This window comes from Cucurbita pepo, chromosome LG01 (genome assembly GCF_002806865.2).
Source record: "Cucurbita pepo subsp. pepo cultivar mu-cu-16 chromosome LG01, ASM280686v2, whole genome shotgun sequence".
Classification (NCBI taxonomy): Eukaryota; Viridiplantae; Streptophyta; class Magnoliopsida; order Cucurbitales; family Cucurbitaceae; genus Cucurbita; species Cucurbita pepo.
In genome coordinates, this window is record NC_036638.1 from 19,996,253 (window position 1) to 20,019,665 (window position 23,413).

General features: G+C 35.9%; 6 protein-coding genes across 11 annotated transcripts; 2 read left to right on the top strand and 4 right to left on the bottom strand.

Moving 5' to 3' along the window:
• Nucleotides 1-1,196: 1,196 nt before the first annotated feature.
• On the bottom strand, nucleotides 1,197-5,703 carry LOC111795323. 3 transcript variants are annotated; one of them, XM_023677687.1, is made up of 9 exons: nucleotides 5,506-5,703; nucleotides 4,670-4,799; nucleotides 4,262-4,313; nucleotides 3,978-4,053; nucleotides 3,752-3,834; nucleotides 3,165-3,261; nucleotides 2,133-2,178; nucleotides 1,917-1,981; nucleotides 1,197-1,770 (listed from the first exon to the last, which is right to left on the bottom strand). In XM_023677687.1, the coding sequence occupies exons 1-9, from the start codon at nucleotides 5,546-5,548 to the stop codon at nucleotides 1,424-1,426; spliced, it is 939 nt and encodes a 312-aa protein (XP_023533455.1). In that variant the 5' UTR covers nucleotides 5,549-5,703; the 3' UTR covers nucleotides 1,197-1,423. The 3 variants fall into 3 exon arrangements, with proteins under 3 accessions (XP_023533455.1, XP_023533447.1, XP_023533437.1); XM_023677679.1 differs by having other exon boundaries at nucleotides 1,893-1,981; XM_023677669.1 differs by having other exon boundaries at nucleotides 1,857-1,981.
• An 875-nt stretch (nucleotides 5,704-6,578) lies between these two features.
• LOC111781653 (pentatricopeptide repeat-containing protein At5g50390, chloroplastic) lies at nucleotides 6,579-9,465 on the bottom strand. 2 transcript variants are annotated; one of them, XM_023662349.1, is made up of 2 exons: nucleotides 7,020-9,465; nucleotides 6,579-6,715 (listed from the first exon to the last, which is right to left on the bottom strand). In XM_023662349.1, exon 1 carries the CDS (start codon nucleotides 9,152-9,154, stop codon nucleotides 7,025-7,027), a length of 2,130 nt encoding a protein of 709 aa, XP_023518117.1. In that variant the 5' UTR covers nucleotides 9,155-9,465; the 3' UTR covers nucleotides 6,579-6,715; nucleotides 7,020-7,024. The 2 variants fall into 2 exon arrangements, with proteins under 2 accessions (XP_023518117.1, XP_023518110.1); XM_023662342.1 differs by lacking the exon at nucleotides 6,579-6,715 and adding an exon at nucleotides 6,740-6,796.
• A 1,523-nt stretch (nucleotides 9,466-10,988) lies between these two features.
• On the bottom strand, nucleotides 10,989-12,388 carry LOC111782325 (uncharacterized protein At5g19025-like). Its single transcript, XM_023663189.1, has one exon. The coding sequence runs from the start codon at nucleotides 11,985-11,987 to the stop codon at nucleotides 11,310-11,312; it is 678 nt and encodes a 225-aa protein (XP_023518957.1). The 5' UTR covers nucleotides 11,988-12,388; the 3' UTR covers nucleotides 10,989-11,309.
• Nucleotides 12,389-13,708: 1,320 nt separating this feature from the next.
• On the top strand, nucleotides 13,709-14,367 carry LOC111790540. 2 transcript variants are annotated; one of them, XM_023671489.1, is made up of 3 exons: nucleotides 13,709-13,857; nucleotides 13,934-13,998; nucleotides 14,082-14,367. In XM_023671489.1, exons 1-3 carry the CDS (start codon nucleotides 13,812-13,814, stop codon nucleotides 14,205-14,207), a joined length of 237 nt encoding a protein of 78 aa, XP_023527257.1. In that variant the 5' UTR covers nucleotides 13,709-13,811; the 3' UTR covers nucleotides 14,208-14,367. The 2 variants fall into 2 exon arrangements, with proteins under 2 accessions (XP_023527257.1, XP_023527249.1); XM_023671481.1 differs by having other exon boundaries at nucleotides 13,727-13,857; nucleotides 14,079-14,367.
• A 408-nt stretch (nucleotides 14,368-14,775) lies between these two features.
• LOC111790526 lies at nucleotides 14,776-15,941 on the bottom strand. Of its 2 annotated transcripts, XM_023671469.1 has the most exons (4): nucleotides 15,831-15,941; nucleotides 15,689-15,747; nucleotides 15,204-15,473; nucleotides 14,776-15,164 (listed from the first exon to the last, which is right to left on the bottom strand). In XM_023671469.1, the coding sequence occupies exons 1-3, from the start codon at nucleotides 15,886-15,888 to the stop codon at nucleotides 15,219-15,221; spliced, it is 372 nt and encodes a 123-aa protein (XP_023527237.1). In that variant the 5' UTR covers nucleotides 15,889-15,941; the 3' UTR covers nucleotides 14,776-15,164; nucleotides 15,204-15,218. The 2 variants fall into 2 exon arrangements, with proteins under 2 accessions (XP_023527237.1, XP_023527229.1); XM_023671461.1 differs by having other exon boundaries at nucleotides 14,776-15,473.
• Nucleotides 15,942-18,477: 2,536 nt separating this feature from the next.
• Nucleotides 18,478-22,491, top strand: LOC111803996 (KH domain-containing protein HEN4-like). Its single transcript, XM_023688636.1, has 8 exons — nucleotides 18,478-18,660; nucleotides 19,352-19,948; nucleotides 20,020-20,448; nucleotides 20,522-20,779; nucleotides 20,885-21,151; nucleotides 21,326-21,396; nucleotides 21,606-21,672; nucleotides 21,871-22,491. Exons 2-7 carry the CDS (start codon nucleotides 19,373-19,375, stop codon nucleotides 21,649-21,651), a joined length of 1,647 nt encoding a protein of 548 aa, XP_023544404.1. The 5' UTR covers nucleotides 18,478-18,660; nucleotides 19,352-19,372; the 3' UTR covers nucleotides 21,652-21,672; nucleotides 21,871-22,491.
• The last annotated feature ends 922 nt before the right edge of the window (nucleotides 22,492-23,413 follow it).

A 23,413-nucleotide genomic window follows, 5' to 3' on the forward strand; every position in this document is an offset into this window, starting at 1 on the left:
TTTTTTTTAATTCTTTATCTACTTCTCTTCTTTACCACCCACCAAAATTTAATTAAATATCTAAATACCATGCTTTATATTTATATTACCACTTAAGTAATAAGCTTTTAAACTAAGCTAATATGTTTAATTAAATTATGAGTCAAAATGATAATAAATATTCATAATTCAACAACCAACCAACAATCATTTTATATGCTCCCTCAAATTTAGACTTTATAATTCTCAACATTTGATCCATTATTTTTTTAGCTTATACTAAAAGGAAACAACACATCAAATATGTTGGAAGTCCCATTATTATTCCTATTATTATTATATGCATCGTATCTTATTTACCTAAAATATATTTAAATCTTTGTCCTATGACTAGATCTTACTCCATCTCGTCTCTATCAAATGACCCTCCACTTTATATCTCGATCCCAATAATTTTACCCTCTTTTGTGTCTATTCTATTATATAACGAAGACGTCATCAATTCTTTAATAATTCTTCTTGATGCTACTATGCCTAATACCATGTGAGGAGTTTTGAACCTCTGTTCTCTTAGTTTATAATATGTCTTAATTAGTTGAATTATGATACTTTTAAACTCAGAAACGTCATATGATTGAATAATTAATGAACCCTTCAAATGTAGGTTCCTTTTTGTTTTCTATATGCGGTTATAAATAAGAGGAAATAACTCAAACGGACAATACATAAAGAGAAATATTAATATTCTGACTACTTAAGCTATACTCAAAATCGACGAGAACGATAACGATAACGGTAACGACATAGAAGTAAATAGAGGAGGGTGAGTTAGTTTGGTGAAATAAATAGAGATGATGAGAAGGAGCGGTAAATAATGAGAGTTAATAATAAGTGAAAGGTGAGAGGAAATTGAGGGGGCCATGGAAGATGAACGACAAACCTCCGCATTCAATTCATTCACTCTTCTTCTTCTTCTTCAGAAACAAAGAAAGTGTCAGTGATTGACCTAATAATAATGCAGCTCAGTCCACCATTGCAGATCTCCAGCTTCCGAGGTTTCGAGTTGCCGGTGGGCCCTTTCCTTGTTCCTTCTCTCTTTTCCATATCTTCAGTCCCCTAACCATGGCGGCCTCTATTCTGGTTTTGACCTAAAGATTTAAAACCCCTTTGACTCGTGTATCTATCTCATTAAGCCAAGTGGATCGAGAAGAGTATTATAAAACAAAACACAAACTATTGTAGATTTTTATTCATTTTTTGAAATGCATCAGACCCAATTACAGAGTAATGCCAAATCACTAATTTCTGTTCTCTTTAGAAACACTCAAAATCCTTTGTTCTATTTTGCTGCCAAATCATCAATTCATCCGATTAAAAATGCTGTACCATCACAAAGAAGAGAGCATGAGACCTGTAAAAATCATGGGAGCTATATCGCTCGTACTCATGTGAATGACGATTTCCTTTCTTTATCCAATCCTAAGAACGAACGTGTCGAGAAAAGCCCAGCGAAACCTTGTGACAGACAACCTTCAACAGCACAAGGAGCTTTGGAGCAACCCATTGCACCATTATTTCGAACCATTTCTGTGTTTTCATCTGCTGCTGCATTACATGAAGGTCCATTTATCTCCAAGTTCACTGGCTTGCATGCCATAAATCTACTTTTCTTGATGCTCGTAACAGGACTTAACTCCATGGAGCCAGTTGTAGGATCACTCGGAGACACCATCCCATCCATTTGCAAGTCCTCAGGTAATTTCCTCTTCAAACCCGGGAGAATCTTTAATCCTGACACAATCATAACCCGTAAGTAAAACAGAGCTTATTACATACAACATTCTGTATGGCATGGAAGTCCATTTGTAGAACAGTACTTTTTTCTTTTGACAGTTGAACGTAATCTATTATACCAGGAAACGGATCTTCAGATGCACCTGACTGTGATTCTGAGCCTCCACAACTACAACGTAACTTTGAGATTTTATTAGATCCTGACAGCCTGCATAATAATTAGATGTTATCAGCTTATCGAGTGTTAGTACAAGACTAAACCATACCATGTCAGGACTCGAGACTATATCCAAGCCACAATTATTTAACTACTTTCAACTTCAAACTCATTGCATCTGTAAAATCCCCCACAAACAAACCTGTACATGTGCTCAACGAAGTCATCAATTAGGACGGGCCAAGCACCTGAGAGAAGAATGCAACTGAGTAACTCCAAATAGTACAGTAGAGAATAATAGGAAAACATTATGCTTATGTACAGGCATACCCAACATTCCACCAAAAGACTACGGGTAGTCTTGAGGCTCTTTCCTCTACAAGAGAAATGAGGCATAATCCTCAATTTAATTAGACAAATTTAAATTAAATTCAACAACAATAGACCTACGTATTATATAAAAGTCCCGGGAGGATGGGGGGAGGTATCCATCCATAATTTCTCAAGTCAAAACTATGCAGCTCATTTTTAACATCAGTATCAGTATCACTATCACTAACGGGATCAACCTATTCCTTAAATTGTTTTCTGTATTATCAATCTATTCTTTAAATTTTGTCTTCTGTATCTTTCTTAAGCTTTAGCGATAAAAGTAATAAAGGGCTAAATTATCACAACCAGAGTTGTTATCGTATCGCATTCTAAGTTGAACTTTTATATTTGAAGAATATGCAGACAACTGTTAGATGCATTCTTCCAGTCATCATATAACTATTGAACTTCTAATCGCAGTGTATGGTCATAGCAGTGTATGACTCTCGCAGAAGAGGCATGTGCTTCTTAAAAAACAAAAATGCACAAGCCTCAAAAACATTTTCAAGCATTAAGCATACACTTGAGGAAACAAAATAACAATACTATGCTAGCATAACAAAATGATCAACTAATATTTGCATTGTCATAATATTTCAATCATCCGTAGAAGAACCAAAACAGAAGATTAACCATGAAAATGAAAATGAAGTATCATATTTTTCTTATATAAATTGACAAAATATATTTATCCGTGACTATTTCCTGTGATAGGATTCAATTGTATCGATGGAAAAACTTCCAACAGATAAGGAGATGGATTACTTGAAGTAATTCCCAAGTCTTCAACATTTTTAACTCAGCGTATTTAATACACAAATAAATATTTTAAAAGATAACAAAAAAATGTAAATACAAATACCTTCAGGATCATACCCTTCCAGATTTTCATGTACACAACGGCTGAAAGCCAAAACTTGAAGCCATGTATCCTCAGAAATATTGTGTCGCTGATTGTTCTGTGGAACTTAACTAGATTAGAATCCTTGAGATAAGTTGGATCATATGACACAACACGTCTATTTCAAGGAACAAGGTAAAGAATAAAACCCAAAAAAATAACTTGGATGCATAAACCTAGACAGAAGAAATTTGATAGATTAGAATCTTGGGTATAAAAAAATACCCCAAAATTTCCCAAATTCATTAACTTCAAAACTTGAGATACATGCATATATTTTTGTAAAATACATATGAATGTGCATCCAAACGTGTCTACAAATGGCAAATAATAACATTGATAGAAATGTCCATTCATGGGTATTTAGCATGTAGGTATATTTCATAAACCAACGTTGATGAAAACAACTTCAGGTGGAAATTCCGGTTTCCTGATTATAATCATTATACATTTTATTTAAAGCTTGTAGACTACATAACAACCAAAGTGAAAAGAAAGAAAGGAAACGGAACCTTATTAGGAGAAGAAAAAAAGGGGGAAAATGGTACCTCAACAAAGTCACACCATTGATTAAGTAACCGAAATCTCCCATCCAAAACTAATCTCCATGCTTTAATTGCCCTACCAACGGCTGTAATTCAAATAAAAGAAGAAAAACTAAACTATCAGAAAGTAAGAAATTTTTTAACTTACCCAGTGCACATATCATGATATCATTTCATATTAGGAAACTAAAACATAGTTTTATATCCAAGCCAAAAGAAGGAACCTTACTGATATTCTTTTGACCATTTTCTCGGCACACAAAGAAAACAAACTCATAGAAGCGTGAAAATTCAGAGAAGTCTACCTACAAAATAGAATCGTCAAATTCAAAGTACAAGCCAGAAAAATTTTCAATCAAAATTCTTAAAGTTAACTGAAGCACATGAATAAAACACGATAAATCTTACTGAAAATATAATATTGCCACCAGCCAATATCCAAAAGCTTGCCAAATTAGAAGAAACTAGATTACAGTAGGAAACCAGGAAAAATGAGAGGAAGGAAGAGTTTACCGTCAAGTTTAGATATGACATCAGCTTTGATAGTTCATGAAGGATTGAGTTACTGCAAATGTAATTTATACTTTTTAGATAACCTAGATTAATATAAGAAAAAAAATTATACTGCAATCAAAACAACATATGATGGCCTCATTTATCAAGTCGTATTTAGGCAGCTAAGTCAGTTTTTTCCATGTAATATTCCATTTATTGAACTGCTAGAAAACACAGGACCATACCATAACTAATGAAATAAAACTAGTAAACATCCATGTCTACAATATTAAAAGTCATCTTAGTTTAATAATTGAGTTGATAAACTATCTTAGTTTCATACGTCTGTCGGTTAAAAATGTTTAGAAAATGTCTTGGTTTGGAAGGACAAGAAATATTGAGTTGTACAAAACAAAGTGGATATACCCCGTATGCAGTGACGATTGCACATATATTAAGAGCTCTGAAAGTGCTTGCTTTGAACTTTTGGCCATTTGTGTTTCAACATGTCCAAAACCTCCATTCCCATGACAAAGACCATTTTGAGATCGAATACCTATAAACAAGTAAAAATAATGTAAATTTTATCGATCTGAAACAATTAGGTTAGTCTAAAGCTTCTCCCCCTAAAGGGCTGCAGTGGAATCAGAAATCATAATACAACAATTCCTAATTCTTGGATTATCCCTCCTAAATAATGACAGCGCTTTCTCATTTAGAAGAATAAAATTCATTCATAATTCTCTAAGTTGACTGACCAGAAAATAACATTGACATTGAGCCTGATGCATCTTATTTTCCGAAATAAGTACCATAAACTGAATCTCTAACGTTCTTTATCATCCAAACTATTAATGCAGTTCCCAAAAATAAAATCACCTAGACTTCTCCGAATCAAATACATCATAACTTCTTAAACATAAAAAATCACTTAGAAACTAACCATCTTTAGAAACATACATAATAAAAAAAAAACATCAAAATCTATAACAAAATTACATCTTCCAAGTTAACATGCATCCGCAAGAAGACGAAGACATAGATTTGCATGAAAAACACCAAAAATCCTAAGAAGAGAAAAGTATTGCAACAGATAATGAAAGGGCAGAAAACATTGAAAGATTTGAAAGGTTTAACAAAAGCAATGTTCGGTGAGAATTGGCAGTAGCAAATCATGAATAAAAGAGACATCAGACAAGAATCAAGAGAAAAAAGCAGAATCTGAAATTTGAAGCGGTAGGGGAAGAGGAGGAAGTTGTTACCACAGTATTGATGATAAATCTGGACGATATCGAAGCGATTCATCTGCAAGAAACGGAGGGAAGAAGAAATGGAAGTGTTGATTGTCGAGGAGGCAAGAAGCGGAAGAAGAATCCAGACCTCAACACGAAAACAGAGAAGGAACCTCTCTCTCTCTCGATTCTCTCTCCCCCCCTTCTTCTTTGCCTCTGCCTTTTCAGTCACACATTACGTTTATTGCGCAATTTCTTCTTATATTCTTTGTGGATGCTACGCAATGGGTCCAACTGAACCGCCATTACGGTTCTTTATTTCATGCACACCGGTTTTCAACCCGCATTCCGCAGTATCATTTTGATTACTTAAATTTATTAACTCCCACTTTTTTATTTACCATTAATATTTTTAACCTTATTGGATATTGTTGACATAAAGAAAGTTGCCAACACGACCCAAATAGCATCGACATAACCGAATTTGTCGATACTAATAAGGTAGGTTTGAAAATTCCCTTTATGCCAACGTTTTTTAATAACGTTGGCAGATCTCCCTTATGTCGGTAAAATTTGGATCATGTCAGTAATTACTTTTACGTCATAGCTATCCAGTATATTTGGCAAATCTTCTTTATGTGGATGACGTCGGGAATCTTATCGTACTCGAAAATCATTCCAAACCAGCCTCAAAACTTTATTGCATGTTCTCCAATATTGTAGGACACTTAATAATGGTTAATGGATCTTGTGCATGCCATTTCTCTTTCTCTCTCTCTCTCTCTCCATTTGATATATAGAGTTAAAAGGTCTTCTTCATATGGTTAACAATTAACACTATTAATTATATAAAATAAAATATTTATTTGGTAAATATATTCATTGGTTTAATAGTTTTAAACTTATATATATTTCAAATTCCTGAAATTTTTATAATTAATAAATATGACTATTAATTTTGTTAAAAAATAAAATAGCTGACATTAATAGTTTAATAATAATAACAAAATATAGAAAATAAAATAAATAATATTTAAGTGTATAAAGCAAAGCGTAGACTTCCCGCGTTTCCCGATGCACCGATCAGGATGGGAGCCCGCCGGACGCCGGTGGTGCCAAAGCCCTCACCTCATCATCGTCGTCGAGTCACCTCATCTCCTCACCTTGTCGCCATGGCCACCTTCTTCCTCCACTGTCCCTCTTCTTTTCTGTTCTTTCATGTCCTCAGAGGAGATTCGTCCTCCATCCAAATTATCCAGGTTCAAATTTCACAAAACCCATCTATCTAAGATTTAAAAGCTCTAAGAATTCTCTATCCATCCTACGAAAATGAAGTCTTTAAATGGGGGTTTGTTGATATGAACAGGATGACAGATTATCTTATAACAATACATGCCAAGAATCAGCCTACTGTTGAGAACAGAATGTCATGAATTCATTTCATTATAAGCTCCTTGAAAAAGAATGTACAATAGTATATATCAATGGAACAGATGCTGCCCGTTTCTACAAAATTAAACAAACAAATAACAATGTGGGTTTACCTTAATCACCAATAGTCCCCACAAGAACACCTCCCATCTCTGAAATGGTGGAATCTGCTAGCATCTCTCACCACAATTTCACGTTTGGTTATCATAGCAATCAGCTTAATCACAGAATGGCAGTCACCACAAACACGATGGCCCTGCACAATTTGTAATGGCGTATGATTTAAAGTATTGATAAGTCCATAAGCTATGGCCAATTTCTCACTGTGGTATATCTGTATCTTTTCTTCATGATCTACATCTGGAAGCAAGATGTTCCGTTCAGGAACATAACCAAGCTTTGTGATCTCTAACATTAACTCGTCCACTTTTTTGACGACTTTTTCTATTTCGGGATGGTGTTTATCCCCAGATTGGAATGCGTGGGGTTGATGTTTAACTTCAATCCAACTACATGCTGGAAGCATACTCAAGCCCTTTCGTTTCAATGTCCGAACAACATCAGATGCTTCCTTTAACTTGCCAGAGCTTTTATATATGTTTAACAACACTATATAATTACGAAGCTTCTCGGGTTCCATCCCGTAAAGTTTTTCAGCAGCGTATTTTCCAAGTTCTAGATTTTCATGAACTCTACAAGCTCTAAGCAAGGCAGCCCACATATTTGCTGTTGGTTGAAATGGAGCTTTCCTTATAAGGGCATAGGCTTCGTCTAGGAGCCCTTCTCGACCTAGCAATTCAATCATGCACGTGTAATGCATAGCGCGCAGTTTGATCTTATGATCCCTAGTCATTGATTGAAAAATTTCCCATCCACGTTCGAATAAACCTGAAATGCTGCATGCAGATAAAACAGCAAGAAATGTCACATGGTTTGGTACCATGCCTTCCCGAAGCATTCTCTCAAATATCTCAATGGCCTCCTCCCCTCGACCGTGATTCCCATATCCAGCTATCAAAGCATTCCATGATATCAAGTTTTTACAGGACATTCTGTCAAAAATATGTCTAGCATCATCTACCTTTCCCCATTTGCTATAGAAATCCACAAGTGCTGTATTAGCTACTACATCTAACCCAAAACCATTACGAACTAAACTCGCGTGCGCTTGCTTAGCACGTGTTACCGAGGCCAATCTCGAACATATCCTTATAATTATCGAAAAGGTGAAATGGTCGATTTTAACTCCAGAGTCACGCATCTGATAATATAGATTCAGAGCTTCTTCACTGTAGCCATGGAGTGCGTAACCAGCTATAATTGAATTCCATCCAACTATTGTCTTGTCGGGCATCTCATCAAAGACACAATGAGCGTCTTCAAGGCCTCCACACTTGCTGTACATGTCAATCAGCGCACAGGAAACAAAAATGTCCTGTCCTACGCCTGCCTTTACCGCACACGAATGTAATTGCCTACCAGGAAAAATAAGTTCCAAACCAGCCAATGCCCGTATCACGGTGGCAAAGGTGCGAGGGCTGCAACCAGGATACTCTTCCCACATCATAATGAACAATCTAAACGCTTCTTTATAATTTCCAGAGTCTACATACCCGGAAATTATGGTATTCCACGAAACCGCATTCCTCTCGGGCATTTCATCGAACAATTTAGAAGCATCAATCATCATCCCACATCTCACATGCATAAGTAGAATCCTGTTCATAATATATTGATCAGGCTCAATTCCATTATCAATCATGTAAGCACACAACCTCTTCGCCCCTCTTATAGATTTCAAGCCAATACACGCATTAATCAACGCATCAAATGTGCTATTACCAACATCATAACCACCCTCCAGCTCAAGAATTTCAAACATCTCAAGTGCATCTCTGAACTTATTACACAAAACCAACTTCTCAATATGGCAACAGATCCGTACACTGGATTTTGTAATTCGGGTCTCCTTCGCAGGCGGCGTTCCTTTACGAACGTCGCGATCGACTTTCGAAGGCTTGGGTTTGAGTCGTGGCCGTAGCCCTTGTTCCAAGGAAGAGCACTTGACCCAACAAAACGAATCACGCAATTTTCTTCTATTGGACCACAAAGAATACGCAGACAGCAAAGATCTGTCCCTAAAAAGCTCGGAACCGGAGAAATGATGGGAGAAGTAGGAAGTAGAGCTGGAGAGGGAAGTACGTTGAAGGTGATCATGACCATAGTTTTGATAGAGAGGGACTTCCATGGCTGATAACTTGAAAGAAATGCGTCAAATCGAGAATGGCGGGGGTGGGGAAGTTACCTGGAGAGATTAGGAAGCTGAAGGATGTCCTGAAATTGGATGAACTAGAAGACGTTGATTGACAAGATGAACGCGCAGTAGTAGTAGAATCGGAGTGGGTTCATCCTCCGGAGAAACAATGGCAGAGAGAAAGAAAAAGGGATGTGGATTGAAGAGGGAGCATCAACATCGAGTACTCCGCCACCGCCGGTTTCTTTTTTGTTGGTCGTTCAACCTCTTCGCAATAACCAACCCGGGGTTTTAGGTTTTGCATTTTAACCATTAATTTCTTTTTTCTTTTCTTTTTCTTTTATAATTTTAATTCAACGCTTATCTCTTTTAACTCCTAAATTTAATAACATTTAATTACAATTATTCACATTTAATATAGAGGTTGCACTGCAAAAATAAAAAATCAAATAGTTATTAAATGAAGCTTAAAAAAGCACCCTTTAAAATTCAGGTTTATTTAATAAAAAAAAATAATGTTAGAAAAATGAAAAATTGGGACGCTTTTAAAATGTGTTTGTTAGGAAGAATTCTACCATGGTAAGAGTCCAAGTAGATCTCGTTGTAAATAGCTAATTCATGGGTAGAGCCAAAGAGTGTTGGTGAACGTTACAAGTTAACAACAACAAGACGCTTTGGTGTATATGGTTTTCACACTGTTAAAAAGAATTCAGATATTGCTCCTGATGTGGGATCTCAGAGTTCAACTTTGATCGACAATCTATTAAGATTTGTAACTAATAGATATGTAACATATGGAGTTGAACTTTGATTAACATTAAAATTAGTAACATATAGTAAGGTTTAGACACTTAGAATGTGCATCTTTACCTAAACATTATCATCAAAGAATAACGTGTGATCTGATGATGTTTTGCAATACAACTGCCATCTGGGTTAGCAAGTGCCACATATTTTTCTTTTGTTCCTGCTGCTAATATATGGAGTATCCATTCCATGGAACAAAATCTGATTCTCTGATTCCAACACTTCAGAAACCTTCCTTTTCATTCATTTTCTTCAACCTATATAGGTGAAAATAGGAATTCAAATCTTTGTTTCTTTGCTTGTCGTGTTGAGTCTAATATTACACGACAATCCCTTCCATAGCGATCTTTATCTCGATGGGAATCCAGTTCCAGAAAACTCATACACCTGCTGCACTACATTCCCAGATGAATTCCCCAAACACAACAGAATTTAGGGTAGCTAAGAGAATTCAAACACAAGGGTACTACTAATTCTTCTTTAACCATAAAAGAGGTGGCAGAAAAAGCCTTCTAAACCTAACTTGAATGCAGCTCACCCAAGAACATCACCAGAAAAATATTCCCCCATTTTTGTCTCGGATCACTACTTTACCTTTCAGACTTGTTCTCCAGTAAGTTTCAAGAAAACTAGGAGATCCTACATTGGTTGGGGAAAACAACGATGTTTTAAAAACATTGAGGGAAGTCCGAAAGAGAAAGTCCGAAGAGGACAATATCTGCTAGCGGTGGGCTTGAACCGTTACCACGCCTAGTATGTATTCACGCCTAGTATGTATTCAGATGCATGGCAATCAAAATTCATCACAGAAAATAGATCTGAAAGTAGTTAGTTTAATAATATTATAGCAGAAAACAAAACCTTCCAGCCGTTTCAGCACCATCAAATCAACAAATATAATATATATATATAAACACCTTCTTGTGAACTAAGGTGTAGAATCTGATTGGCATCAAAACCAAGAAGATTACAGCTTTTCACAAGACAGCAGAGGCATAAATGACCAGAAATTTCAGCTCAGTGAATACCAGAATTTCAAGCTTGCATTTAACTAATAATCTTGAAGGTAATACTATGTTGATCTGTACTAACATGCATATATTTCCCTGAAAGTGTAATTAAATCATACTAAGAAATATAGATCTAGGAGAACATATGAAGGTGATGCAACAAGGGTTGTATATTCCCTAATTAAAAACTGTATATGTTCCTTACACCTGTCTGCCATGAGCTTATTTAGAGACATGATTTTCCACAAGAGTAAGAAAAATCTTCTCAGCATATTGTGTATACCTGTGATGATTATCCTATCTATATGCTTCAAGCAATATTATAGATGCTACTATTTCTTGATTTTCTTCAGCTGCTTCCTAGGCCCAGGAACTTCCAATCGACCAACAGAACAGCCACATCTAGCTCGAAATATGAGCACAGCTCTTCCATTAGGAGGTGCCATCTTCTTAAGTTCAGCTTCTAATTCGCGGTGATGGTCACGGGGCAATTCAAACAGCCCTTTCTTCACTCCATTTTTAACTAATGGACTAGAGTTCTTCACACACTCCTCTGTCTCCAATTGGATATCGAATTCAGCTGCCTTTCGAAGACCCTTGCAATAAGGATTTCCACATTTCCTGTTCGTGCAAATTAAAACAACCCAGGCAGCTAATGAAGCACAGAAAATGCTAAGTCCAATGGATCCATAAATCCAAGGAGCACGAGAGACTTCCTCCCCCATTAAATACAGAATCGCGCCGAAAATATCAAGGAATTCAACGATTACAAGCTTCATATAGGGGAATAACAAAACCCCACAAGCACCAACCACAGCGATCAAAATCACAACATCGATGACGGCCGATCGAGACCTATGACAAACGGGGAATTTCGAACAAGTCGATGAGACAGTCATCTTCCTGTTCCTTGATTTGGAACTTGGATCGGATAAATTCACTGAACTCGCCATGACGGTAGGTTGGTCAACGGACTTGCAGACCGAGATTGAGTATGGGAAATAGACCATCTCAAATCAAATTCCAACCGAACTGCGATCGAAACTGCCCGATTCAATCAATCAAATCCAGCAATTCAGACCCCGAATCAGATCGAACAACTCAAGGCAAAAATCCAAATCGAGAAAAGGGTATTATTAATTCCAGATGAAAAAGAAAACCCAGAAATTTGTCGGCGCCTAAACCAATTCCAACTCCTCAATCGAATCGAAACGGCAATTAAAACTCAAAAAAGACGTAATGGGGATTGAGAAATCGGCGAAACGGGTTAAATCCAAAAGAGTGGAGACAGAAAAAATAAGAAGAAACTAGTGGAGAGAGCGTGATTTGAAGCTTTAAAGCCACATCTCCTGTGGAAAAAGAAAGAGAAATCGGTTGAAGAATTTAGGAAATGGCAATCGGCTAAGTCAGAGGATGAAGGAAGCTTACGTGGGCTACTTCTCCCTTATGGGCTTTGGATTTCTCCTTCATGATGTCGGAATGATTTGGTGGGCCACTCCATGGGCCTGGCCCACACCTTTTTTCTTTTCTTTTTTAAATTAACCTAATTTATTAATATAATATAATATTATATTAATTAAAACCTAAAACAGTCTCAACCTTAATTTTTTGAATTTATTTCCATTTTTAGAAAAAGTGTAATCTTATTCCCATTTATGGAAGTAATAATTTGATGGATGGATGTTAATTAAAGTGTTTTGATTCTTAATCAATTAAATAATATAATTAGAATATACTTTAGAAAGGAAAAAGGAACATACTTTTAATTTTTAAACAATAGAATTAACTAATGATTAGACACTATTTTATTTTATTTATAATTGAATTTTGACTTTTTTTTTTTTTGGGTCAATATATATATAAATTCTCAAAAAAAGGGAAAAAAAAAACAAAATTAATTTGGTACCCACAAATGGACAAATCAAAATTCAAAACCCAAACGCAATGCCATTGCCGTTGTTCATAAAAAGGAAGAAAAAAAGCACTGACCTGAAAACTACCAAACGTTGACTTTGAAGTCTTTGAGTCAAAATGGGAATTGGGCATTGCCTCAAGAATTCAAATTTTTTTTATTATGACATTTAAAAATAATTATTTCTATTTTTATTTTTATTATGAATAAAACAAAAAGGAGTTCTGGTTGGGCCGAAGCCCATATTCACTTGGTTGACTAATTTTCATAGGTGGGCGGGCTTAGTTCGGGAATTAAGCCCAAATGCCACGTGGGCATTTTAATCCATTTTATATACTTTATTAATAAATACAAATTTTAATGTGTATTATAATTGGTCATTATTACATCCCGATTTGAATATTATATAAATAGTAAAGTAGTTCAAGAATAGCATATGAGTCAGATCTTTTAACTTAACTTCAAAAAATAGTTAATGAAATTATGTTCTAACCACCAAATATTTTATCATAGGTTAAATTAGGATTTAATTGATTTGTTGATCTTAGATATTTTATTAAAGGTTAATAAAGTCGAAAGGATATAAATTATTTTTATTTAGTTATTTTTTATATCTTTTAAAAAAAGATATAAAAAGCCTCAAAAAGTGTGACCCATATGACTTAGATTATCTCTCATTTGACTTTCGCACTTACATCAAAGAACTCAATGTCAACACGACATAAAGCCTGTAATTTCGCTGCAATTTTTTTATAACAAAAATATGCATAATAATAATAATAATNAAAAAAAAAAAAAAAAAAAAAAAAAAAAATCTTATCCTCTCACTGGCTTAGTGCTTCATTAAATTCCTCTGGATCTGAACACTCCTCATACGTTCCTTTTACTTTCCCTTCACAACTCTCTCCCTCTCTCTAAAATAATGCCTAAAATCTTCCCAATTCTTCTCCTTCTCTTCATCATTTTTGGTACTCAAAACAATTTCCCATATTTTTCTTCTATTTTCCTTCCCTTGATTCTCATAGTTCTTCATTTTTTCTTCAGGATTTGGCGTGGGAGCGATGGAAGCAGCGGCACATGCAGGCTGTGATATCAGTTCATCCCAAAAGGTAAGCTTTTTGGAAGCCTAGAAATGGAGTTTTTGGAAGATATTGGTGTAATTAACGAAGGGGTTTGTTTGTGTTGGCAGAAGAGTGGGGGCAAGCCCAGGAAAGTGATGATGGAAGTGATGGACTATGCAGATCCAGGCCCAAATACCAATACAAGAAGTGGCTATCTCACCCCACCTTCTTCTCCCCCTCCGCCGCCCTCTTCATGAATCTCACATAATAATTTCTTCTCTGTTCTTCGTTTCTTATATCATATTCTAACTTCCAAGTGTAATTCATGCATGGAATTGCACCTTTTAGTGTCAAATTTCCAGTAATTTGCTTCTAATATTCGATCAAATAATTACATTATTTTATGATTAGTTATAACTTGGGTTTTGTGCTAATAGTAATAAACTAAGCATTCGCACGAGTATAGATCCCAACAATAATATACAAAGTAAATGGAATTGTTAAATAATAATAATTTAGTAATATAAGAGAAATAAATCAAAATAATTTCCCAATTTTATATGGTTGCATTTAAAGCTAGGCTATAACTATATTCACTACTTATATTCAAATGTGACCAACTTTATGTTATTTAACAACGTTGTTATTATGCGAGTCAGAATTTTGTAACATTGGATACATGGTTTCGTTTTCCGTACCATTGTGTTTTATTTGTCGAAGGAAAGTTGGTCGGAAATGAGAGAGGAGGTCATATCCGACATTGTATCAGTTGATAACTCAAGTTGGTTGATAGGCCATGGATTAGAGTTGCGCACTAAAGAGAGAGAACATAAAAACTGTAACTTAGAGAGAGTTCGTACGCTTAATTTTCTTTTCTACATGCATCTTGATTACATACTTAAAAAGATTAAAGTTTTACATGTGACTTGGAAAGATAGTACTTTGGGGGGAGGAACAACGGAGTCGACAGATGGAACTTTGGGTGGAGGAACAACAGAGTCGACAGATGGTACTTTGGGAGGAGGAACTACAGAGTTGACAGATGGAACTTTGGGCGGAGGAACTACGGAGTCGACAGATGGAACTTTGGAACTTTGGGTAGAGGCACTACGGAGTTTGACAGATGGAACTTTAGGTGGAGGAACTACAGAGTTGACAGATGATACTTTGGGTGGAGGAACTACAGAGTTGACAGATGATACTTTGGGTGGAGGAACTACAGAGTTGACAGATGGAATTTTCGGTAGAGGAACCACTGAGTTGACAGATTATACTCTGGGTGGAGGCACAGAGTTGACAGATTGTACTCTGGGTGGAGGTACAGAGTTGACAGATAGAACTTTCAGCGGAGGAACAACATGGTTGATAGATGGTACTTTTGACGGAGGAACAACAGAGTCAACCGGTAAAACTTTGGGAGGAGGAACCGGAGGAACAACAGAGTTAACAGATGGAACTTTTAGTGAAGTAACAAAAGAATTAAATACTTCCATCTTCATCTTCCTCGAATATACTTCCTTTCCCTACCAAACAAACACACAAAAGTTTATTTTAGCTCCAACATAATAAAAAAAAAAAAAAAATGATGGTAGTGTTTAGTTAGAACAAACAAAAATCGTTAATTTTAAGTGCTTTTAGAGGATCATAACTAAGTTTGTTCTAAATAGTTTTAGATAATAAGTAATGCAAAGCACATCTATACCAAATATTGCATGGATATACAAAAATTTGGGAGTACCTTGATTGAAGTAACAAAGACCTCATACGCAGCTCCCATCACTACTTCAACTCCAAATCCTTAGAAAAACAAACGGATCAAAACTCAATATTTAACCAAATATGTGTACGTAAATAAAGAATCCTAACAATCAAAAGCTTACCCAATGAAAACACGAAGTATGAAAGGATAAGAACGGAGAAAACTCCATGGTTACCCATTTCTTTTCTCTCTGGTTCTTTTGGTAAGACTAAAGAGAAGATTTGAGGCTTTAGAGTTCAGATCCAAAGCTATTTATAGTGTGCAATTCAAAGGCCCTAATGATATGTTTGGAAGCAAAATTAGTAAACCTCAGTAAATCTAAAAACATCATATTATTATTAAGACTATGTTTGATAACAACTTCGTGTCTCAAACTTTTGCAGTACAAACCAATGATATCTAAGTGGATGCTTGCATGGAGTCCAACTAGACACATGGTATCATGATTTGTCAACTTCTTTTCATATATGATCAAATATTAATAAATTGGTTCCACGTATGACCAAATGTCGTCAAATTGAATTTTATGATTGTTAGAATGGAAGTCATAAATTTTGTTCCATCGCCAAATATTATCGAATTCAGTTACGCATCGACGCATACCCTTTCAAAAAAGATTTATTTAATTTTCTATCAAATATTTGTTGTAGCCATATTTCCCAAGTGTAGTTCATGCATGGAATTGCACCTTTTGGTGTCAAATTTTCAGTAATTTGCTTCTAATCTTCGATCAAATAATTACATTATTTTATGATTAATTATAACTTGGGGTTTGTTCAATACTAATAAACTAAGCATTCGCACGAGTATTAAATGGAATTGTTAAATAATAATAATTTAGTAAAATAAGAGAAATAAATCAAAATAATTTCCCAATTTTATATGGTTGCATTTAAAGCTAGGCTATAACTATATTGACACTTTACTACTTGTATTCAAATGTGACCAACTTTAGGTTATTTAACAACGTTGTTATTATGTGAGTCAGAACTTTGTAACGTTGGATACATGGTTTTGTTTTTATTTTTTGTTTTATGGTTTTATCATACGTTTTCCCTACCATTGTGTTTTATTTGTCGAAGGAAAGTTGGTCGGAAATGAGAGAGGACGACATGTCCGACATTGTATCAGTTGATCAACTCAAGTTGGTTCATAGGCATGGACTAGAGTTGCACACTAAAGAGAGAGAACATAAAAACGGTAACTTAGAGAGAGTTCATACGCTTAATTTTCTTTCTCCATATGCATCTTGATTACATACTTGAAAAGATTAAAGTTTTACATGCGACTTGGAAAGAGGATGAAGCTGAAATTAAAACCAACTTAATTCTACTGTGTTTTTGGTTGGGGTTTGTTGGAGATGAGTAAGTTATTACATGCCAACGGAGTTGACAGATGGAACTTTGGGAGGAGGAACTACCAAGTCGACAGATGGTACTTTGGGCGGAGGAACAAAAGCATGAAAGTAGAAGAAGTGAGAAGATGGTGGGCTACCCATCTTTTTTCTCTATACTCCTTTTGTTAAGAGAAAAGAGATGATTTGATACTTTAGAGTACAGGTCCTAAGCTATTTATAGCGTGCAATCCAAAAGCATTAATGCTATGTATGGAAGCAAAATCCAGTAAACCCAAGTCACACCCAAGTCACCATACGCAGAATTGAAACCGACGTCCTCACATAAACCTAGGAACATAATATTAACGACGCTCTTTTATTATTAAGACTCTGTTTAATAACAACTTTGTATTTCAAAAGTTCGCGGTACAAATCAATAGATTGTGATATCTAAGTAGATGTTGCATGGAGTCCAACTAGACTCGTGGCATCATATGATTAAATGACTATGAAGTTCTTTCCATATATGATCAAATATTAATAAATTATTTCCACGTTTGACCAAATGCTACCAAATTGAGTTTTATGGCGGTGTTAGAATGGAAGTCATAAGATTAGTTCTTTGACCAAATATTATTGAATTCAGTTACGCATTGACGTATAGCCTCAACGACGAAAATTGTAAATTTTTCGAGAAAAGATTTGTTTAGTTTTCTACCAAATATTTATTGTAGCCATGTTTGGAAAGTTAGGCGATGAAACATTAGGCAAGTGCAGATAGTTGGATTGTATTTTAGAGAAACAACGTGACATTTTTCGTTTTATATTTTTCTCTTATTTTACAATTGTGACAACCCATTTTCTCGAGTCACGAGCCATGACTTCTAGTATTGGCGCAAAATTTAAAATAACTCGGTAACTTTGATCAAGCTAAACTTAGGGTTCTAGGATAACATGATTAGCTCTATACTAGTCATTCCGTTCGTAACCAACTTAAATATCATATGCACCGATGCGTGACTTCATCATGAACACTATCAATCTAGACAAACTCCATATAAAAAATTACTTGGCGGCTTTCTAATAGGCTCTATAATATTATCGTCATCAAGGAGGGAGCAATCCTCGTGCTTGTTAACTATCATATATACATATGGTCACTTACCCTCGTCCATACAAGTTCACGACTAAGGAATAGTTGGAAATCTCCTAATCGCCCCTATACATAGTATTTTCTTGGCACTATATAAATTAAACATACATGGTAGACACACAATATAGTGAACCTAAATGAGATTTGTGTTTAATTATAAGGCTATAAATGAGCTACTTACAGAGTATATTTTTATTTTATTTATTTATCCCAATTTAAAAAGAAAAAATCTCGGATATTATTATTCGGAGTGAAAAATCTGAATTCCGTTGTATATTGGGGGACAACATAGAGAGTAATTTTGTAGAGAGTAAAATCAGTCCCCAGGGTCAAAACCCTAGATAGACTCCGGCACAGGAAGTCTCGAGAATCAACGATCGTTTCCCAAAAATTATCGATTTCGAACAGTCGGTCTTCGCCTCACATTGATACCCTTCTTCTTCATTGTTCGTCAATCTACAGGTTGCTTTTAATTTTTAAGTCTATCCTCCTTCGTTTTATTTTCTGTTTTCGTTATCAATTGTTTCATCTGTTGTTGCTCAGTTTTGCGATACTTCTGCGATGCGGTTGTATTCATTGTACTGCTATATCTATGTGCGTCTGATTGTGCTGTCGAGTTGAGATCTAAACTCGTTTTCTGTTCTTGTTGCTAATTTGGCAAGAGCACTGCTCTGGAAAAAAAAAGTTTCTTCTTGATGCCTATGGAAGGCTATAAATTTTATCCCCGCGGAAGAGAACGATTTTTTGGCATAAAAGTAGCTCCAATCTCGTTTAATTTTTCGTTTCTTTTGTTTTCTGTTCCATTTAGTTTTGTTAAATCAGCCGTTTTGTTGTGCAGTGAGCTAACAATAATGTTAAAACTGATATATGAAGATGGAATGGTCTTTGTTTTTGTTATAGCTGGTCCTCTTTTCATATCCTTGGCCGGAAGCATGAGTTTTTCACTTACAACTGAGCAAGCCGTTTGTTAAGATATATTGAGTCATTTTCTTGTGTTGTGTTAGATGCACGCATGATGTTGTAGCCTATATGTTCAGTTTATGATCTAGCTAAGATATGTTTGGGCTGTTCAGATTTTTTGTTATCCTTGATTATTATTTTTATTAATTCATGGCTTTAATACAGTTTTTTTTTTTAATTTGTGTGGAGATAGATATAACCAATTTTTCAGTCCATGGCTGGTCAGAGGAACAGTTATGGAAAACGGAACCATTCTCAGTCTGATTATGCTGAAAATGGAGGGAACAGACGCAGAAGTCATGGTGATGACCGAGACCAGTTTGTCATAGATCCAGAGGATACTGTTTACCGGTATTTGTGCCCTGTAAAAAAGATTGGTAGTGTTATTGGAAGAGGAGGGGAGATAGTGAAGCAGTTAAGGATAGATACTAAATCAAAGATTAGAATTGGAGAAACAGTGCCTGGATGTGATGAGCGTGTTATAACTATCTACAGTCCAAGCAATGAGATTAATTCCATGGAAGATAGTGATTATGTTTCTCCTGCTCAGGAGGCTTTGTTTAAAGTGCATGATAGAGTTGTGGCTGATGACTTAAATGAGGAGGAATCTGAGGGAGGAGGTCACCATGTCACAGCGAGAATTCTTGTACCATCTGATCAAATTGGTTGTATTATTGGGAAAGGTGGGCAGATTGTGCAGAATATTCGCACTGAGACTGGGGCACTGGTTCGAATTCTTAAGGATGATCATTTGCCACGTTGTGCTCTGAATTCTGATGAACTTGTCCAGGTAAGTGGATGGATTTACCAAATGTTTTTGCTCCTTTATAGTATTTATTTAGTTGAAGTTATGTGTTTCAGGTTTCTGGTGAACCCTCGATTGTGAAGAAAGCCTTGTACCAGATTGCATCTCGACTGCATGACAATCCATCACGATCTCAGCATCTACTTGCTTCTGCCATACCTGGTGTCTATGCTTCTGGTGGTTCAATTTTGGCTCCCACACATGGTGCTCCAATAATGGGATTAGCCCCATTGGTTGGTCCGTATGGAGGTTATAAAGGTGATGGTGGTAATTGGTCCAGGTCTTTATATTCAGCTCCAAGAGATGAATTGTCTTCAGCAAAAGAGTTTTCTCTCCGACTGGTATGTCCAAGTGAAAATATTGGAGGTGTCATTGGAAAAGGTGGAGCCGTAATCAATCAAATTAGACAGGAGACTAAGGCTGCCATAAAAGTTGATAGTTCTACTGAAGGAGATGATAGCTTGATTAATATTTCATCTAAGGAGGTTTAATCTAATCTTTTATTTCTGTTTTTGTTGGCTGTGGATTATAATTTTGACATCTTTGTTACTGCTTCAGTTCTTTGAAGACTCATATTCTCCCACATTGGAAGCTGCATTGCGCTTGCAACCAAGATGCAGTGAGAAAGTAGAAAGAGATTCTGGGATTATTTCATTCACAACCCGCCTGCTTGTGCCTACATCACGAATTGGTTGCCTAATTGGTAAAGGTGGAGCTATCATTACTGAGTTGAGAAGGCTCACCAAAGCTAATATTCGAATACTGTCAAAAGAGAACCTTCCTAAGGTTGCCTTGGAGGATGATGAAATGGTGCAGGTAGTCACTGTTAATTGATTGATATTCATTTTCTTGTCATGATGAACTCATATATTTCATATGGCTTGGGTTGGTTTGGGTTAATTTGGTTGTTTTTATGATTAGATATCTGGGGATCTTGATGTCGCCAAGGAGGCTCTTGTACATATAGTGACTAGGCTAAGAGCCAACCTTTTTGATAGAGAAGGTGCTCTCTCTGCTATGCTGCCTGTTCTGCCTTATCTTCCCCTATCAGCTGATGGTTCAGATAGTCTAAATTATGATGGGAGAGATAGTAAAAGACACGGGCGTGGACATTCTTATTCTAGTGGTTATGGGGGTTTCGGTGATTTGGCTGCTGGTGATGGTTATGGAAGTTACAGTGGTTCACAGGTATGTATATTATCCTCGACACATATAATGCCAGATAAAGTTTTGAAATTTTCCACCTATCTGCCTTTAATTGAAAACAAATTCGTTTTTCATCTTGATATTTAACCTATTATTGGTCAAAATCTAACGACCAAACATCTAATTTGCAACTGAAGCCAACCTTTTTCTTTGTAGATTGGTGGTGGTGGAGGCAATGCATACGGGGCCTATGGAAATTTTTCTATGGGACGAAGTGGTAGCTCAGGGTAAATTCTTCTCTTCATCTCCATTTCTTGTTGTCAATCTAGAAAGCAGGAAAAATTATTTAGATTGACCTTCTGCAGTTGGTGCACCTATTAATTATTTGGTCAAATCTTGCATATCTTTATAAGCATTATGATCCGATTTAATTTGTTAATGTATAGGTAGTGTATATCTTTATAAGCATTATGAATCGATTTTACTTCTTCTTTAGGGTTTCCGGACATGGCAGTGAACCTCGGAGGAGAAATTATTCCTAGCTTGGCAGTCATTATTTACAGGTATGTTATTCTCTTCTCCTTTGGGGTAGGAATAAAGAGAGAAAATATGGAAGAAAAGATAACTTCACCTGTTCTATAACGTTAGCCAGAGAACCACTGACAATTGTTAGTTTGATTAACATAAGCTATCCGGTCTCCCTATGCTTAACATTCTGATACAATTATTTTCCCCTTGCCTTTCCCTTCCCATTAAAACAGCTGAGATTTATGAAGCCTGAGGCCAGCCTACTGCCTTAACCTGAAGACCAGATGAACCAGCGTTTGATATATTCATGGCCCACCTTGATGCTACCTTTAGTCGGACTATGCCTGAAGATCTTGTTGACTCTTAATTCTAACTCGTCCACACACCAAGATGACCATGAATAAAATCTTGAGCTCCTAAGAACCTACTAGCCGAAATTCCTGGGTTTTTTTGTTGTTTTTTCCTGCACAAATATTGAACTACGAAACCATGTTTACTTCCGCAATGGACACCCGTGGAGTTTTCGTTTTGTGTGGTTTTACTGCTATAAAAGATTCGTTTATAATTCACGATGTCCAGGAAGTTCCTTTTCTTCATTTTTCTTTTCTATTCTTTTTTACCATGGAGTGCAGCCCATATCTGCATCGTTCACCTGAATTGTGCAGGGATTAAGTGTCACACCCTGCTCTCTTGCACCCAACAGTCATTCATTTTTATGGCGATATAACATCCCTACTTTAGACTTGTTAATTTCTGAAAAAAAGGGTTTTCTTATTTAGTAGCAAGAGTACTCCTACTCAGGGGTAGCGTGTTTGATCCTTTGAGTGAACTTAATAAGAACAACCTTTGGTGTCTTTTTGGTCTAGGCCTGGAAGTGGGCGGGGGTGCCTCTAGATTACTGGGTTGAGGCCCCTAATGCCGGGTTATTAAAAAAATAAAAAAAAATAAAAAAAATGAAGTCCCAATAGTGTTTTTCAGACTATGGAATGATCATAAGATAACAAAAGAGGTCAGATCGTTTTATAGTTCTTCAAGATATAGCTATTGAACTTTCTGAAATTGGAAATAATATGTGGCTTAAAGATGTATTCGATCCTTCGAATGAAATAAATTGTTGCATAGCTTGTCGAAACCTGCCATACATCTTTTATGATCTCTTTTGTCCATTTCTAAGCTTCTGTAGAAAACCTGTAGTCTTCACCACCAGACTTGATTTTTTATTTCAACATCATTCTGCCATTTGAAGTACGACAGGGCAGATATTTATACCATCGTTCCACGACAACCTTTACCTCTTATGTCCACGCTAAAACATGCTGTTATAGTTTTTCCATATAGTGGAAGGCTATATTATGCCAAGCCAGTGTCTTATTCTATACTTGACTGGGTAAGGTAAGAGCAGTTATAGTTTGAGAATGCATTGCTTTTTTTATTGCTTATACTGTCTGTCAGGCTATCTTATGCCATGCATTTTGTTTGTTTTTTGTTTTCTTTTTTCTGTGTTCTAATTTCATATTGGATATACAGTACTTTACCTTCAAAGGACTGTTATCTTTTGTTAACGTAGTTGAGGTTAAGCCAAACATCTATGTACTGGGTTACTCGCAAAAAAGCACCCTTCCTCTATGGAAGGACATAACATTCTCTGACCTTGGACATGGTCTATGCTAACATGGAAACTTCTGTTGTAGCTAGAACTGTTGTAAGAACCGTGCTGGTTTCATGCCTAGTATTAGCTGTTGCTGAATGTAACTGGATTTTAATCCTTTAGAAAAT

Excerpts from the sequence above, each read along its gene's own strand:
- LOC111795323 (XM_023677669.1), bottom strand. The coding sequence starts at position 5,548 with ATGAATCGCTTCGATATCGTCCAGATTTATCATCAATACTGTG. Across the intron at positions 4,314-4,669 it reads CAATCGTCACTGCATACGGG|TAACTCAATCCTTCATGAAC; the intron begins GTATATCCACTT and ends TTACATTTGCAG. Across the intron at positions 1,771-1,856 it reads TCAACTGTCAAAAGAAAAAA|GATTAAAGATTCTCCCGGGT; the intron begins GTACTGTTCTAC and ends TGATTGTGTCAG.
- LOC111781653 (XM_023662349.1), bottom strand. The coding sequence starts at position 9,154 with ATGGAAGTCCCTCTCTATCAAAACTATGGTCATGATCACCTTCAACGT.
- LOC111782325 (XM_023663189.1), bottom strand. The coding sequence starts at position 11,987 with ATGGTCTATTTCCCATACTCAATCTCGGTCTGCAAGTCCGTTGACCAA.
- LOC111790540 (XM_023671481.1), top strand. The coding sequence starts at position 13,812 with ATGCCTAAAATCTTCCCAATTCTTCTCCTTCTCTTCATCATTTTTG. Across the intron at positions 13,858-13,933 it reads CCTTCTCTTCATCATTTTTG|GATTTGGCGTGGGAGCGATG; the intron begins GTACTCAAAACA and ends TTTTTTCTTCAG. Across the intron at positions 13,999-14,078 it reads ATATCAGTTCATCCCAAAAG|AAGAGTGGGGGCAAGCCCAG; the intron begins GTAAGCTTTTTG and ends TTGTGTTGGCAG.
- LOC111790526 (XM_023671469.1), bottom strand. The coding sequence starts at position 15,888 with ATGGGTAACCATGGAGTTTTCTCCGTTCTTATCCTTTCATACTTCGTG. Across the intron at positions 15,748-15,830 it reads ATACTTCGTGTTTTCATTGG|GATTTGGAGTTGAAGTAGTG; the intron begins GTAAGCTTTTGA and ends TGTTTTTCTAAG. Across the intron at positions 15,474-15,688 it reads TCTTTGTTACTTCAATCAAG|GGAAAGGAAGTATATTCGAG; the intron begins GTACTCCCAAAT and ends TTTGTTTGGTAG.
- LOC111803996 (XM_023688636.1), top strand. The coding sequence starts at position 19,373 with ATGGCTGGTCAGAGGAACAGTTATGGAAAACGGAACCATTCTCAGTCT. Across the intron at positions 20,449-20,521 it reads TTAATATTTCATCTAAGGAG|TTCTTTGAAGACTCATATTC; the intron begins GTTTAATCTAAT and ends TTACTGCTTCAG. Across the intron at positions 20,780-20,884 it reads AGGATGATGAAATGGTGCAG|ATATCTGGGGATCTTGATGT; the intron begins GTAGTCACTGTT and ends TTTTATGATTAG.